At 41.7% G+C, this 16,309-nt stretch overlaps 1 protein-coding gene across 9 annotated transcripts in view; it reads left to right on the top strand.

The window, feature by feature from the left end:
- AMOT (angiomotin) overlaps positions 1 to 16,309 on the top strand; it is a 66,658-nt gene that overhangs the window by 29,877 nt on the left and 20,472 nt on the right. For all 9 annotated transcript variants that reach the window (XM_055438032.2, XM_055438028.2, XM_055438029.2 and 6 more), the window contains 3 exons: positions 1,520 to 1,664; positions 2,571 to 2,663; positions 5,446 to 5,591. In XM_055438032.2, coding sequence (XP_055294007.1) covers positions 1,520 to 1,664; positions 2,571 to 2,663; positions 5,446 to 5,591 — 384 coding nt within the window. The remainder of the gene's footprint in view (positions 1 to 1,519; positions 1,665 to 2,570; positions 2,664 to 5,445; positions 5,592 to 16,309) is intronic.

Below are 16,309 nucleotides of genomic sequence, written 5' to 3'. Positions count from 1 at the left end.
ATTTGTTTGCAGGCAGTCCCGCCTCAGGCATCATGCTGGAGCTGGGGCAGGTGCAATCAGAGTTGTTTGGTAACCCCACCTTACCCTGAGTCTCCCATGGGGCGGGGGGGGGAGGGTTGCTGATATTTCTCCCCCTAAAGTAGCCTGAGCTTTGTTAAGGAGGATAGTGGAAAGCTGAGAAGGAATGCAGAATGGTTGCAGGAGTCAGATTTAACTTGAAAATTACTTAATAGGTAATGGAGTTTTCTTGTCTTATACAAATCATATGCAAATATCTCTGTGGTTGTGATATGTACAGTGAAGCTCTACTGGTTCCAAAGAGACTCTGGAGTCAGATTTCTTATTTCCTTCCCAATTCGGGCTGATTCAGGGCAGGATCCTTTCTCTTTGAGGTTCTGTGTGTATGTATACATTGTATATGTGTGTGTGTTTACCTTTTACAAGATTTGCTGGAGTGTCATAAAACACAACTCTAATCATAAATTTCTGTTAAAAAATCTGTTACGGTGTCCCACTGACTACAGGATAAAGTCCAAATGCCTGGCATTAAAACCCTTTTATGATCTGACTCCAATCTTTGCAGCCAGATCTTACCAGCTTCTCCCTGTGTACCCCACAGTGTCCAGCCAAATGAGACTACTGGTCATTCTGGGAATGCATTTGCTCACTTAGAATAGAATACCCTTCCCCTCACCTCTGCTCATTGAAATTTAACCCAGCTTTCAGGATCTGACTGTAAATGCCACCACCTCCCTGAAATTCTTCTCCTCTCCCTTCACCCCCAAACAGAAACAACCTCTTTTCTCCCGTACAATTTATAACACTACTCCACCTTTTCTTAATAACATATCTTTCCCGGTATTCTCTTACTTGATTAGATTGAAAGCTTCTTGAGGGCAATTTTAATGTCCTTATTCATATTTACACACCCCACAGTGTTTTAAAGAGTTCTTGTAATATTTGGCCCCTGGTAAATGTTTGTTAAATTGAACTGAGCTAACTAATGAGGCTTAGGCTTAGGGTTTTTAGGTTTCATCTCTGCCTCTGCCTTCTAGTAAAAGGCCATCTCAGTCTTCGCTTTCCTAAAATGGGGAAGAGGTACTCTTGTATAGGCCAGTATCAGCCCGGATCGAAATAAATGTATAAAAACCCTTTGAATGCTTTGCAGTAACTATATACATTATTATTATTTTCTAAATTAAGAAAGGAAATGAAAGTCATTTGTAACTATACTTATGAAATTTATCCTCTCCTCCAACCTTCTCTGAAGACAGATAAACATATTTGTTTTTAACCTAAGGAAATCTTGGGGACTGGTGAGTTAATTACTGAGCTTGAGGTTGAACTTAGAAATTTTTCCAGGAAAATTTTCTTATCTGACTGTGTTGTGCTTTTTTCCTGGCCATCCATAAATCCCTGGGAGAAGTTGTCATTAAGGATTTGGATATATGTTTTTAGATCTTCTTCGCCCATCCACTTCCTACCATCATAACTGTCTTTCATTTTTGTTGTTGTTCAGGTGGAGACAGAAATCCAGCGAGTCTCAGAGGCATATGAGAACCTTGTCAAGTCATCTTCCAAAAGAGAGGCCCTGGAGAAAGCTATGAGAAACAAGCTTGAGGGCGAGATTCGGAGAATGCATGACTTCAATAGGGATCTGAGAGGTGAGAGAATCACTGAAAGGCATCAATCAAGACGTTGAAGGGAACAACAAGGTCATACTGTAAACAACAAGGTCCTACTGTATAGCACAAAGTATTCAATATCCTACGATAGAAAGGGAGGTCAGAGCCCACCAGTACCTCTAGCAGTCAATAAAAAAAATTACCTTTGATAAACTTCAGTGAAAAGAATATAAAAAAGAATGTGTATATATATAGATATATCTCAGAATCACTTTGCTGTATAGCAGAAATTAACACAACATTGTAAATCAGCTATACTCCAATTTTAAAAAAGGGTGGTGAAGGGAAGGGCTAAGCTAAGGAACACATGGTGAGGCTTCTAGGTCTTGTTCAGCGCACTGGAATGGTCAGCAAATTGCAGAGCATAGACAGGCTAGGTTTTTGTGACTACAGTCATGTCTGGTCCTAAGCTTTCTTAGTCAAAGTGGGATGAACTGATGTGTAAATCAGACGGTATTTCTCTCAGGTCTCCTGGACCCAGTTGGCCTGCCCCCATAGTCTATGCTACTTGTGTTCCTTTCCGACTTTAAAGATTTTTATAAAGATTTAAATTTAAACATTTTATAATAACTCTGGTGCTCTTTATTCCAAGGGAATGAAAAATATCATATATTCAGGGACAGATTCCTTGGATGGAATCTAGAAATTTGGACTTAGGTTTTGTCAGTGAGGAGTAAAAGTATTAAAGTACTTGCCTTCTACTTTCCTGTCATGGTCTAGTGTTGTTTTGGGATCCACGTTTGCAAACCTTTGTCTGTGTCACCCCTTGCTTGTGTAATAAGAAGAGACAGGCTTGTTTTGCTCAAGATCAGTATTTAGAGGGCAAATAGCTTGTGCTTGGAAGTTTGTCCTCAGGGCCCTGTTGATTGTCTCCAAATTCCACAGAGCGTCTGGAGACGGCCAACAAGCAGCTTGCAGAGAAGGAATATGAGGGGTCAGAAGATACCAGAAAAACCATCTCTCAGCTCTTTGCAAAAAGTAAGTCTGAAAGCTTCAGCAGCAGGTATTCATGTACGAGTGGGAGTGAGGTGTATGAAAAGGTTATGCAGTTCTATATAGCCTCCTAAAACAGCCAGGGAAGAGTGAATGTCATCTAAGGATTCTTTTTCCTGTTCAAGCATCAAGTTGGGAGATTGTGTTCTTTTCCTTCTGGCCACGAAGGCTGCTTGTCACAACATCGAGACACATCAACATAACTCCTTCTGTATTAAAACAGAGAAGCCCTTTGGAATTCCGGCTTTTTGTCATAGCTAGCTGAAAAGGAAATGGCAACCCACTCCAGTGTTCTTGCCTGGAGAATCCCAGGGATGGGGAAGCCTGGTGGGCTTCCGTCTATGGGGTCACACAGAGTCGGACACGACTGAAGTGACTTAGCAGCAGCAGCAGCAGCTGAAAAGGACCTTGGTAAACTTGGGGTCCCTTAATATTGAAGGGACTTATCATTGAAGGCTGCATCTGCTGGTTCTGGAAGAGATGAGATTACCACATAGGACTGAGACTAGTGCTTAGAATACCTAACCTGTACCTGGGGCTCCCGTCAACACCCTTTTTATATCATATGATTCCATATTGGAGGATTGTAAGGGGAACTAGAGGGAGACCATGGCTAAGGCCTCAGCTAGTGACTCTAGTGTGGAGTTAGAGGTTGTGCGGGAGGGCAGAGCTATGTCTTCCTCCAAATAGTGTTTCCTTTGTCTGGAAATACTCCTAGGACCGGCACAATGAATTAATCTTTTTCTTTATCGGGTCCCTAATGGACTCCACCCAGTTAGACAATGCTTCATTCTTTCCAACTGCCACAGTAAAAGCAGCAGTAAAAACTACAGAGTGGATTGAGTCCATAGGGAGAGACAAGTCCAGGGGAAATAGATGATCTCCTCTGACTTCTGCAGATGCCCAAGGCTTGGTGGCTACTCCCCTCAGCCTCCACCAGTGTGGTTCTCAGCTGGAGAAGTGCTTCATGGGGATCCGTTGGGCCGCATCTTTCCTGGGCCTCCACATGACCCTTTCAAGTCATTTCATGAGGCTTCCAGTCAGCTTTTACAAGTTTGTTTGATCTTCACTTACAATATCCCCCTCCCTTCCTCGGTTGCTCTCTTGTGCTTTGGTTTCAGAACTGGGGCTTTTTATTTTTCCCTTCCTCATTTCCCTGAGCTTCCTGTTCTTTTGTCAGTTTGCCTTAGAGGAAGGAATGTCACTTTTCTGGTGTCATCAGTGCTTAGTTTAAGTTGTGAAGTTGCTTTTGTGGTGTCCCTTGGAAGCTACTTTGCTGGTAGAGATGGTGGTGGCCTCCCAGTTTAAAACAAACCAGAGAATGTATGGGTTCTTGGCCCTGGATCTGCAACTTCACATTCTTCCCTGTGTGGAGATGGTATCCTGAGAGTTCTGCTGCTGGTTTCTCAAATGTGGTCATTTAGTAGATCAAACTGTATTAGCAGCAGGGTCCAAGACTGTCAAACGGTTCTAGAAGGAACCTAGCAGGTAGGGAAGAGGGCGTGACTTGTGTGGCTCTGTGATTTCTTTTGCCTTTGGGCATCCACAGGGTGCTACATGGTTGGAAGTGTGGCAGGAGCCAAGAAAACACTCTTGAAAAGGCCCCCTAGACAGGCCAGACCAACCTAATCCTAGGAGAAGGCAGTCTGGTACAGTACAAAGAGCTCAGAACAACCTGGCCTTAAGGGTGTGGGACATGGTACAGGTTACTCAAGCTCTCAGAGACTCTGTTTTCCCATATGCACAATGGAGAAGAGAATAATACAACACCTGCCATGTATGGTTGTTCTGAGGATTAAGTTAGTATAATACTTGGTATGCAATAAGTATTCAACAAATATTTATTTCTTCCCAAGGTACATCTGAATAGGTATGTAAAGTCAAGATGGGAAGGAAGGTAGGCTGCCCTATTAAAGTCTCTCCTACAGGGACTTTCCTGGTGGTCCAGTGGTTAAGACTCTAAGCTTACAAGGCAGGGGACGCAGGTTTGATCTCTGGTCAGGGAACTAAGAGTCCACGTGCCATGCCTTGTGGTTGTAGCCAAATAAAGTCTCTCCTAAAGACTTAAGTATCCATGTCTTGAGAGGAAGGGCATTCTTCTGCCATTGAGAATCAAAACTGCTCATTTGAGTTTCTGTGTGAGGTCTGTCAGAGTTAAAAGCGGAAAGACCTAGAAAGGCATGAGGCATAACTACGTGTATCATGGTCATCTGTACCTACAGTGTGGTCTCAGATTGACCTCAGTTTGAAAATTATGTTAGTGAATAAAGGGTGACATTGCCAGTTTTATGCATTTTTATGAAATACCATTTTTTTCTGATCGATTTAATATCGATTTTTTTATTGATTTAATAGACTGTCTATTGAGGAAATGATGGGGAAAATTTGTGGAGGCTCAATGGCTCATTGGCCAATACAAGACTGTTTGAAGAAATAAAATGGAGGAGACAAGCCTACCTGTTCTTCTGACATGTGTGTGTCTGTATTTGTTTTTCTGTTCACCTTTGTATAATATTTTTCACAATACTTTTGACACCTCTTTTCTCATTGCTTCTGCACAAACCACCATTGTTAAGTGACTTCTAAATTGACACAGCAATTTAGTGGTAGAACCAGTGGTAAGAGTCGAGATCTTGGCGTCCTGCTTCTTGTCGCTTTAGTGTTAGAACACCAAAATGTCCAGGAATGGGTATGACTATCAGTTTTGCTCAGGTAATGTTTTGAGTCAGCTCTGGAATGGCAGTATTGATGTTTCATGTCCTGATAGATAAGGAGAGCCAGCGTGAGAAGGAGAAACTGGAAGCGGAGCTGGCCACTGCCCGTTCTACCAATGAGGACCAAAGGCGACACATCGAAATCCGAGACCAGGCCCTGAGCAATGCCCAGGCCAAGGTGGTAAAGCTGGAAGAAGAGGTATGTGTAGTTTCTTCAGGTGATGTGTGAGCCTGAGGGTAGAAGAGCTAGAAACTGATGGCACTGGGTTGGGGGTGGGGTCCCATTTTGGCAAACTGGCAGCTGCATCATCCCCTGACAGGAAGGTGCCATCTGCTATTTCTAGTTATAACTGTACTGATGTGACTGAACTTGGATTTTTTCAAGTTCCTTCCTTTTGCCCCAGAATTGAAAGTTAACAAGGTCAAGGAGTGATTTTCATTTGCTCATTTATATAATAAGCTAACTACCCTCCCTCTCCAAATTCTGACTATGTATTAATAGCTAACCTTGCCTTAAATTAAGCTAATGACAGATTTTGTGTATATATCTGTATCTATAGGATAGATAGATAGATATACATATATATCTATATGTGTGTATATATATGTTTACATATTTGTATTTTGTATATATATGTGTGTGTGTGTGTATATATACACAAAATACATATACAAATATGTGTGTGTGTGTGTGTGTGTATATATATATATCTCACTGATTGTCTATTCTGAAATTGGAATTAGTAGGAAAAAAATAGCCTCCGTTATAAGAAGTTGGAATCTTTACAAACCTGAGATTAAAAAAGAAGGTGTTCAGTTACAAAGCTTTACCCATTCTGGCTTTTATAGGTGAGGTGCCTCTCCTACTTTCATTCATTGCCTGCTTCTTCTCTCTCAGTAAGAATGTTCTAGTTCTTAAAGATCTTCTGACTTATAAATACCCTTTGAATTATTTTGTGGGTGTTAACATGCTTGTTGGAGCTGCATTGTGGGCTCATACTTTTCTAATAGATGGTGCCATCTAACCTATGATGTTCTTTAACCTGAATTGTTTAATCATTACACTTCAGGTTGCATCAAGTCAGGCTAATGTTCTGCTTCATCAGTTGTCTAGGTCAGAAATACTGCCAAGTTTCTTTATTGAAAATGAAGGATACTTGTACATGCCTGGTGTCCAGGTCTTAGGAGCTTAGCACTCCCTCTAGCTAGCCCTTCACCACACCTCATATATTCCCTTCCATTCCATTTTTGCAAAGAGATCACAGAGTAAATTACAGGACAGGGTTAAGACTGTGTTCTTTTAGAAAAGGGAAAACTGAGAGACCCACTGAGAAGTAGCTTGCTGGTAGTCACATGGCAACTCTTGACAGAGCCAGGAATAAAACTGGGATCTCATGACTCTTCATTCCCTAGACCCTGCTGCCTGTCTCCCCATCTGAATCATCCCTTGGTTACACTCCCAAAAAGAAAATGTGGGCGCTAGTTCAGATTTAGTAAATCTCTGCATCTTTTAATTTAAAAAAATAATTGCTTTACTCATTGGGCCGGCCACTCTTTCTCAACAGACTATGGGAAGCTTGTCCAGACTGCTTTGAGATTAGGGTATATATACAGCCCACTGCCTCTCCAGGAAGGATGCCCATCCAGTTGGAGATAAACTGGGGATAAAGACTCTGCAGCCATCTTGGTTTGCAGTGTCTGAGGACTCAATGGTAACTGGCTGTTAATCATGGAAATAACATACATGTATGGAGGCGATGTTCATCTGTAGTTCCCACTGGGCCGCCCTCACTGAAACAGTTGCCTGAAATATATTTCTGGCTTCAGACTTATGAGGCTTTTCTGGGCATTTGTTCCAGAGATTTTTTTTTTGTCATTTTCCAGGGCCCCACTCCAAAATATGTAGATTTACAATTTAAAGAAGAAGCTCTGAATATTGGGCTAGAATTGAATGATGGCATCTAGTAGTCAGAGATATCTCACATGAGCTCATCAATTATAGTTATTTTTTTTGTCCTCATCCAATTGGTTGTCTCACACAGAGTCTAGTTATTGGGAAATTCTGAGTTGCTGTGGCTAAAGGAGGAAGGACATGTGACAGCAAGCGTAACCTGGGAACATTGCACCTGGTGGAATTGCAGAGGTAGAGGCCATGTAATGTCTTCCAGAATCTCAGGCTGGATCACCTCTAGCACATGTCAGGGCTTAAAACCACACCTCAGGGGGAAAAATCCATGGATTCCTGTTTACCTTTTCATTTAAGTAGCCCATAAGGGCTAAGTTTGCTCCTGGGTGATGTTTGACGTATCTCCTCTGCTGTATTCAAAGGGAAACATTCCTTTCCTTATCTTCAAAGACAGGAATTGATAACTGAAGTTTTGCTTGTTTTTGCTGTGACTCAGCCCGCACGAGGTCTCATTTTTCCTGGGGTAAAAATTTTAAGTAGAACATTCAGTTCAGTTCAGTTCAGTTCAGTCGCTCAGTCGTGTCCGACTCTCCGCGACCCCATGAATCACAGCACACCAGGCCTCCCTATCCATCACCAACTCCCGGCGTTCACTCAAACTCATGTCCACAGAGTCGGTGATGCCATCCAGCCATCTAATTCTCGGTCTTCCCCTTCGCCTCCTGCTCCCAACCTTTCCCAGCATCAGAGTCTTTTCCAGTGAGTCAACTCGTCGCATGAGATGGCCAAAGTATTGCAGTTTCACCTTTAGCATCAGTCCTTCCAATGAACACCCAGGATTGATCTCCCTTAGAATGGACTGGTTGGATCTCCTTGCGGTACAAGGGACTCTCAAGAGTCTTTTCCAACACCACAGCTCAAAAGCATCAATTCTTCGGCGATCAGCTTTCTTCACAGTCCAACTCTCACATCCATACATGACCACGGGAAAAACCATAGCCTTGACTAGACGGACCTTGGTTGGCAAAGTAATGTCTCTGCTTTTTAATATGCTATCTAGGTTGGTCATAACTTTCCTTCCAAGGAGTAAGCGTCTTTTAATTTCATGGCTGCAATCAGCATCTGCAGTGATTTTGGAGCCCAAAAAAATAAAGTCTGACACTGTTTCCACTGTTTTTCCATCTATTTCCCATGAAGTGATGGGACCAGATGCCATGATCTTTGTTTTCTGAATGTTGAGCTTCAAGCCAACCTTTTCACTCTCCTCTTTCACTTTCATCAAGAGGCTTTTGAGTTCCTCTACCCTTATGTCTGCCATAAGGGTAGTGTCATCTGCATATCTGAGATGATTGATATTTTTCCCAGCAATCTTGATTCCAGCTTGTGCTTCTTCCAGCCCAGCGTTCCTCATGATGTACTCTGCATATAAGTTAAATAAGCAAGGTGACATTAGGAGGTATTTAAGATGTAAGTAGCCTTGGAACTAATCTAGTAAGGATTCTTCATTGTGATTTCTTCACAAAAATGGTGGACATTTCTAAATGAAGAAGAGTATTCCCAAACAGAAAATATATATCTATCTGTTAGAGGTGACTGAAGTCAGGTCATGTTGGAAAGCAGAGGGATATGGCAGATGCCTGTCTATGGCTCATAGAAACAGATAATTTAGTCATGGCTTACAAATGGTACCATGAATTTTCCTTGGACGTTCTTCCAGAGAAACCCTCTCTAGTCCACTTTGTAAATGAGAATTAGGGAAATTTTCCCAAATTAAGCTTTTTTTTTCCCCTAGGGAATATTTTCTTAGCCTACTAAGTGCAAGGTCACTCAAGTTTACCATCATCAAGATGGTCAGGTTGACACATATTATATATTGAATCATAATGTTGTACACCTGAAATGCATGTAATGTTACAAATCAATTATATCTCAATGATATCACCTGCTTTACAGATGTGAAAATTGAAGTGTAGATAAGTGAAGTGACAGGAAGCCCTGTGAGCCCACTGACAGGTGGCTCAGTGGTAAAGAACCCGCTTGCCAGTGCAGGAGACATGGGTTTGATCCATGATCCAGGAAGATCCCCTGGAGAAGGAAATGGCAACCCACTTCAGTATTCTTGCCTGGAGAACCTCATGGAGAGAGGAGCCTGGCGGGGTCGCAAAGAATCGGACATGACTTATCACCTCAACAACAACAAATAAAAATAAAGATGGTTAGGGAACAATGATGACTACTTTGATGGTCTGAAGACCCTTGCATCTATTTACATCTTTCTCTTTTACAGCATCCTCATTTAGGTATTTTCCCTGAAATCCATTCCATCTTTCTAATCCTATTAAGTTTCTTGCCCATGACTCTCAGCATTCACTGTGCTCTAAGCTCTATACAGAAAGGGTGCCTTGGCCTTACAGAGAACTTTCTTCTGCAATCACAACCTCCTTCCTCTTCCAAGTTCAGCACAGATTTTCTCATGAACCCTGCTCTGCTGACATCGAGGGATATGGTATCTTGCTAGGAAGGGGATATCATTCTAAAGAGCAGACCTGTTTTTTGTTGATTGACTATAATCCTGCTTGCTTACACAGCATGCAGCTGGCTGAGGTAAATAGGGTCTTTCCATTCCTGCCCTTATCTTTCAGGACACATAGGTCCTATTGAAGTGGAGCCTCATTAAGCTCCAAGTCAAAAGAACTCTGTGTCCTACAGCATCCATGGTATTCTTGCATTCAAAGAGACTTCCCTCTGCCCCCCACTAACTTGACCTCACTGAAGAGTTTCGACAGATGCCTGGCATATCCACTCACAAGGCTCAAGGCAGCCCAGGCTTCTGACCGGCTGCTGTCTTATGATGATCCAGAGCGGAGCCACTGCTTGGGTAATTGTTTCAGGGATGGTGGGAAAAAGGCCCTGGCAAGATCAAAGAGGGAAGATGCTGCGGGTGGGCTGCTTACTGAGCATAATGCACAGGAAGGGATAGAGTGGAATGTGGGAGGGCTGGAAGAAAGAGCCAGTAAGCCTTGTTCTTTAGCTTTAGGCTAGATTGACAGCCACAGGGATTCAGGGGCAAGAAGGTCCCAAGTGTTAACCTTTTCTCAGCTACAGTGTCTGGTACAGATATTTAGACACTGCAGTGAAAACCCTTAGCAGTGGTGCGTTTTCCAGAGTCCTTTTGCCACTCCTCTCAGTTCTCCAAAACTAAATCCATATTGTTTCATTTCATTTCCACCACCATTCTTCATGGCTCATATTTTCTCATTTCTCGATCCCCTGACACTTATTTGACTTGTCTTTGGCTTTAGAGAGACATAATTTTCATTATCGCACATATCCACAGGGCATCTTAATAGTCTCCTTCTTTCCCAATATTAGAGGAAGATGTCCTAGGCTAGGGATAGACATTTAAATGTCTCATCCAAAATAATCCTCAAACAATAGGATTTTGCTGTGATAGGTAAAATTGATACAGTGGTTATAATGGATTATAAATCTGAGGGTACGAATTATGTGTGCATTGAGAGTATAGATAGGAATTCAGATAAAATATGTGTGTAGCAAGAAATCTTGAGTGCTCTGCTGATGAATTGTTGACTCATTTGAAGGGTATTTCATTTAAAGAGGACTTTTTTCCATATTTATGGGCAGCATGTTTCCTTTAAAGTAGGTGTAGCTCCACTCAATATGCGAAATTATGTCCCCGCTCCCAACATAGGTCGAGTTACTTCTCGGAGTTTGATATTCTGTTTTTCTCCTGATTTTGGCATTTGAAATTCCCAAACTAAAAGCCTTGTGTTTTTCTCTTTAGTCTCCTTAACAGAATAAACTCCATTCCCTTGGTAGCAAGTTTCTAGATGTGGTTTTATTTTTTACTCTGCAGTTCTTTTAATATCTACCAGTGGACCACAGCTTCTTGGCAATGGACACAAGCAACTTGCTAATACTAGGGTAATGTTACCAAATTGCTTCAGAGGGAACTCTTGCTTGGAGCCATGTGCTCCTGGGTAAGACTAAATCAGATCAAATGGAAATCACTGGAGGCTCATGGAGCAACATGCAACATATAACTTAGTTGTATGAAGGAGAGGAGCAAAGATAGTACATTTCAGTTGTGACATTTGTGATACTGTGAGTGTTTGGCGTTCTGGGAGATAGAAGGGAAGATGAAAATCAGACATAATGAAGGATGACCTCTGTGATACTGGACTTAGTGCTGTATATTAGTCTGAATGTTCTTTAGTCATTGGGTGTGTGCATATGTTGGTGTTCATCTAGCTCATCATAGTCCACCCCCCTACCTATCCATATTATATATTTTTTTATTATTTATTAAGACTTTACTTTTTTAGGGCAGTTTTATGTTCACAGCAAAATTGAAGGACAGGTACAGAGATTTCATCATATACTCACTGGTCACACACATACACAGCCCGCACGCCCCCCTCCCCCATTATCAACATTCCCCACCAGAGTGGTACATTTATCACAACTGATGAACCTACATTGACACATCATAATCACCCAAAGTCCATAGTTTACATTAGGGTTCACTCTTGGTAGTGTATATTCTGTGGGTTTGGTAAACATATGTAATTACACATATCCATCATTATGGTATCATATAGAATATTTTCACTGCCTTAAAAATCCTGTATTCTGCCTGTTCACCCCCATGTATTTTTTAACCTTTTGAAAGTATTTCAAAATACTTAATATATCCCCCTGTGAACCTTGAAAGTTTCAATAGATTAGGAAATTAAAGTGCAGACAGATTATATAGTTGGTAATACATCTGGAAGAAAACCCAGATCTCTTAACTCCAAAATATCCCATATTATGCCTTGTCTACCAGTGAATAAATGGAGAAGGTTGATGATGAAATCACTTTCTTACAAATGACTGAGACAAATGGGCAGCTTTTTGGGCCCTAGAAGTAATTTTGTAATTAGCCATCCTTGAAAAAATAAATTTGAAAGACATCTGCAGTTGTTGGAAGGAGGGAAGAGATGCCATCACGTGGTATTCATTTGCAGGGATCAGATTTTCCTGAGTCAGAAGGGGGTTAAGAGATCTGCCAAATGCTTGGGAATGGGTTCAAATTATTATAGAAGTGCGATGAAAAAACATGATTGATTGAGCTCAACAGTATTTGCCCTATTCTTCAATAGGTTGCCTTCCTGCAATTCTTCCCCCCAATTTTATGATTCCCCTCTAAAAACTTAACTCTTAATAGAAATGATTTGAAGCCCTTATCTTGACTTTCCAAGCAAAGTAAATACATTTATGAATGTGTTTATTGTTTTTATATCTTAGCGTTATAGCTAAGCTATGCTATGCTCGTTTTTGTTCCTGTATTTGACAGTTATTTAATATTAACTGGTCACCAACAGTACAGTGAAAAATGAACTATAATTAGAACCTAAGAGAGAGATGAAGGAAATCTCCAGTAGTGCTAAAGTGGAGAACAAGTTTTCTCAACTTCAGCATTATTGACATTTGGGGCCAGATCATTCTTTGGTGATTGTGATGGAGGAGGCTATCCTGTGCACTGTGGGGTGTTGAGCAGTATCCCTGATTCCACTCACAAGTTGCCAATAGCAACCTACCTCCAGATCTAACAATCAAAAATGTGTCCACACTTGATGTTCCCTGGGGACAAAATCACCCCCAGTTAAGAATCATTAATATAGAGGTAAAAGAGTAAACTACCATAGATTGGACCTTTGAGGTACAGCAGGAGGTCACAAATTGGAAGAGAAGGTGGGTCTAAAAGATCAAGGCAGAAAATAAGAATGATTTAAGGGACCACATGAGGAGATCATAGGATTAGAGAAAGAAAGGGAAGGGGGGACTTTGACAGGTTTTTAAAAATTGGCGTTGGGTAAGAAAACTTGATTGAATGCAATGAGTTCCCCCATTCACTGAATATCCAGAGGGAATCTGGTTTATGGTTTAAATGATGGATTTACCTGGCTTCTTCTGGGGGTCTATGGGTACTCATCTCTAGACCTGAGCCACTTCCTTGGCTTTAGAAACTTTTCACATGAACTTTCATTTCCTTGAACACTGAAGTCATAGGAAAATAAATCATCTAGGATCCAATGGAGCGTACACACCTTATATGTTCTGTCTCTTACATGTATATATATATACATATACCAAGGCAGGACCTTTATTTTGTTTTTACTCCAAGAATATGCCTATACAGAATTCTAGGATACCATTTTGTCTAGTCCTCTTAGTTGCCAGTCAGTAATGAAGGTGAAAAAGGGAAGCTTAGATTCATAAAAGGTTTGTGAGTTGAAAGAGTTTGAGAGATCATTCATCGATCCTAGTGTTGCTTTTTTTTAACTTGTTAAAACCTAGTGGGCAAGGTGTTCCTAAGGGAGAGAATTCCATATCCAAAGGCAGTGAGTGCTGAAATACCAGGGGCTCCTCAGGAATTTGAAGTTATTATATTTAACCATGTTAAAGTGTCAAGTGTGAATAGATGATGAAGTGGCATGAGATGAGAAGCCCATTCTTTAGGGCAAACAAAGCACAAGAATATATATATACAGTGGACATTTGAACAGTGCTGATTTGAACTGTGTAGATCCATTTATCGGAGAAGGCAATGGCAAGCCACTCCAGTACTCTTGCCTAGAAAATCCCATGGATGGTTGAGCCTGGTAGGCTGCAGTCCGTGGGGTCGCTAAGAGTCGGACACGACTGAGTGACTTCACTTTCACTTTTCACTTTCACACACTGGAGAAGGAAATGGCAACCCACTCCAGTGTTCTTGCCTGGAGAATCCCAGGGATGGGGGAGCCTGGTGGGCTTCCATCTATGGGGTCACACAGAGTCGGACATGACTGAAGTGACTTAAAAGCAACAGCAGCAGCAGCAGATCCATTTATATGAAGACTTTTTCAGTAGTAAATACTGTAGTCGTATACAATCCTCCAGTTGATTGAATCCATGGATATAGAATTTTGGGTATAGGGGAACCACATATATGGAAAGCTGACTATAAAGCTATACAAAGATTTTTGACTGCAGGGAGGGTCAGCACCCCAACCCCTGTGCTGTTCAAGGGTCAACTGGATATTATATATATCTTCAAAGATGTAACAGTCTCTCTTCTGCAATGAAGTTTTATATAGAACTGTCATTATAGAACACATAAAAGAGGGGACTTCCCTGGTGGTCCAGTGGTTTAGAATCCACCTGCCTATGCAGGGGACATGGGTTGGACCCCTGGTCCAGGAAGATCCCACATGCCACTGAACAACTGAGCCCATGCTCCACAACTATGGAAACCCATGCTCTAGAGCCTGTGAGCTGCAACAACTGAGCCCATGCCCTGCAATGACTAAAGGCTTTTCACTGTAGAGTCCGAACATTGCAACTACTGAGCCCTTATGCTACAACTACTGAAGTCTACATGCCTAGAGACTGTACTCCACAAGAGAAGCTGCCACAATGAAAAGCCCATGCAACACAACTAGCAAGTAGCACCCCCTCCTTGACACAACTAGAGAAAGCCCATGCATAGCAACAAAAACCCAGCACAGCCAAAAATAAAAGAGGAGCCACTTGCTACAACTCACCAATTGCAGGTGGCTTCTGAAGCAATCCTTAGAATGCTAGGACTCTGGAACAGTTTGAAAATCACTCTGGGGGCAGGCACCTTATCTGTAAAGGACAAGAGAGTACATATTTTCAGTTTTGTGGACCATATAGTTTCTTGTGCAGCTACAACTGCTCAACTGTGCCATTACAGCAGAAAAACAGCCCTAACCAATATGTAAATGAGTGAGCATGGCTGAATTTGGCCCACTGCTGACCATTTCGGTTTGCTGGCCCCCAAAACCTCTGGAGAAATATCAATAACCTCAGATAGGCAGATGACACCACCTTATGACAGAAAGTGAAGAACTAAAGAGCCTCTTGATGAAAGTGAAAGTGGAGAGTGAAAAAGTTGGCTTGAAGCTCAACATTCGGAAAACGAAGATCATGGCATCAGGTCCCATCACTTCATGGCAAATAGATGGGGAAACAGTGGAAACAGTAGCTGACTTTATTTTTTTGGGCTCCAAAATCACTGCAGATGGTGACTGCAGCCATGAAATTAAAAGACGCATACTCCTTGCAAGGAAAGTTATGACCAAGCTACACAGCATATTAAAAAGCAGAGACATTACTTTGCCAAAAAAAAAGTCTGTCTAGTCAAGGCTATGGTTATTCCAGTAGTCATGTATGGATGTGAGAGTTGGACTATAAAGAAAGTTGAGCGCCAAATAATTGATGCTTTTGAACTGTGGTGTTGGAGAAGACTCTTGAGAGTCCCTTGGACTGCAAGAAGATCCAACCAGTCCATCTTAAAGGAGACCAGTCCTGCAGACTTTCCTAGTGGCACAGTGGTAAAGAATCCGCCTGCCAATGCAGGAAACTCAGGTTCAATCCCTGGGCTGGGAAGATCCCCTGGAGAAGGAAATGGCAACCCATTCCAGTATTCTTGTCTGGAGAATCCCATGGACAGAGGAGCCTGGTGGGCTATAGTCCATAGGGTCACAAAGAGTTAGACACGACTTAGGGACTAAGCAACAACAAAAATATTTCTCATAAAGCAGAGGTGCCCTCCAAATTGTATCATTTTGAGAGAATATGGTGTCCTTTCAGCTTCTAATTATATCTCCAATGATAGGCCTTACCCTCTAAAGATACGTGAAGTTCTGTTGCACAAGGGGTTTCAGGCCTCCTTGTTATATGCCTTCCTGGAGCAAAGTGGCTATGTTTTTAATGCCTTAATTGATGTGATAATTAGAGTTATTGAGATAATGAGAATCATGTCAAGGCTATCTGGAGTGAATGTTCCAAGTTGAGAGGACTAGAGCATGTGTGACTTGGCATTAACTTTTTCTTTAAAACAGAAAAACAACTCTGAGTACTTTTTGTACCAGACACTCTACTAAGCACTTCATTTTTATCTCATTTGTTCCTTCTAGAGGTATATCAAATTATCATCATCT

This window comes from Moschus berezovskii, chromosome X (assembly GCF_049115385.1).
Source record: "Moschus berezovskii isolate FMDL1 chromosome X, NW_MosBer_1.0, whole genome shotgun sequence".
NCBI lineage: Eukaryota > Metazoa > Chordata > Mammalia > Artiodactyla > Moschidae > Moschus > Moschus berezovskii.
Note: the sequence above shows the minus strand (reverse complement) of the source record. Positions and strands in the feature narration are given on the sequence as shown.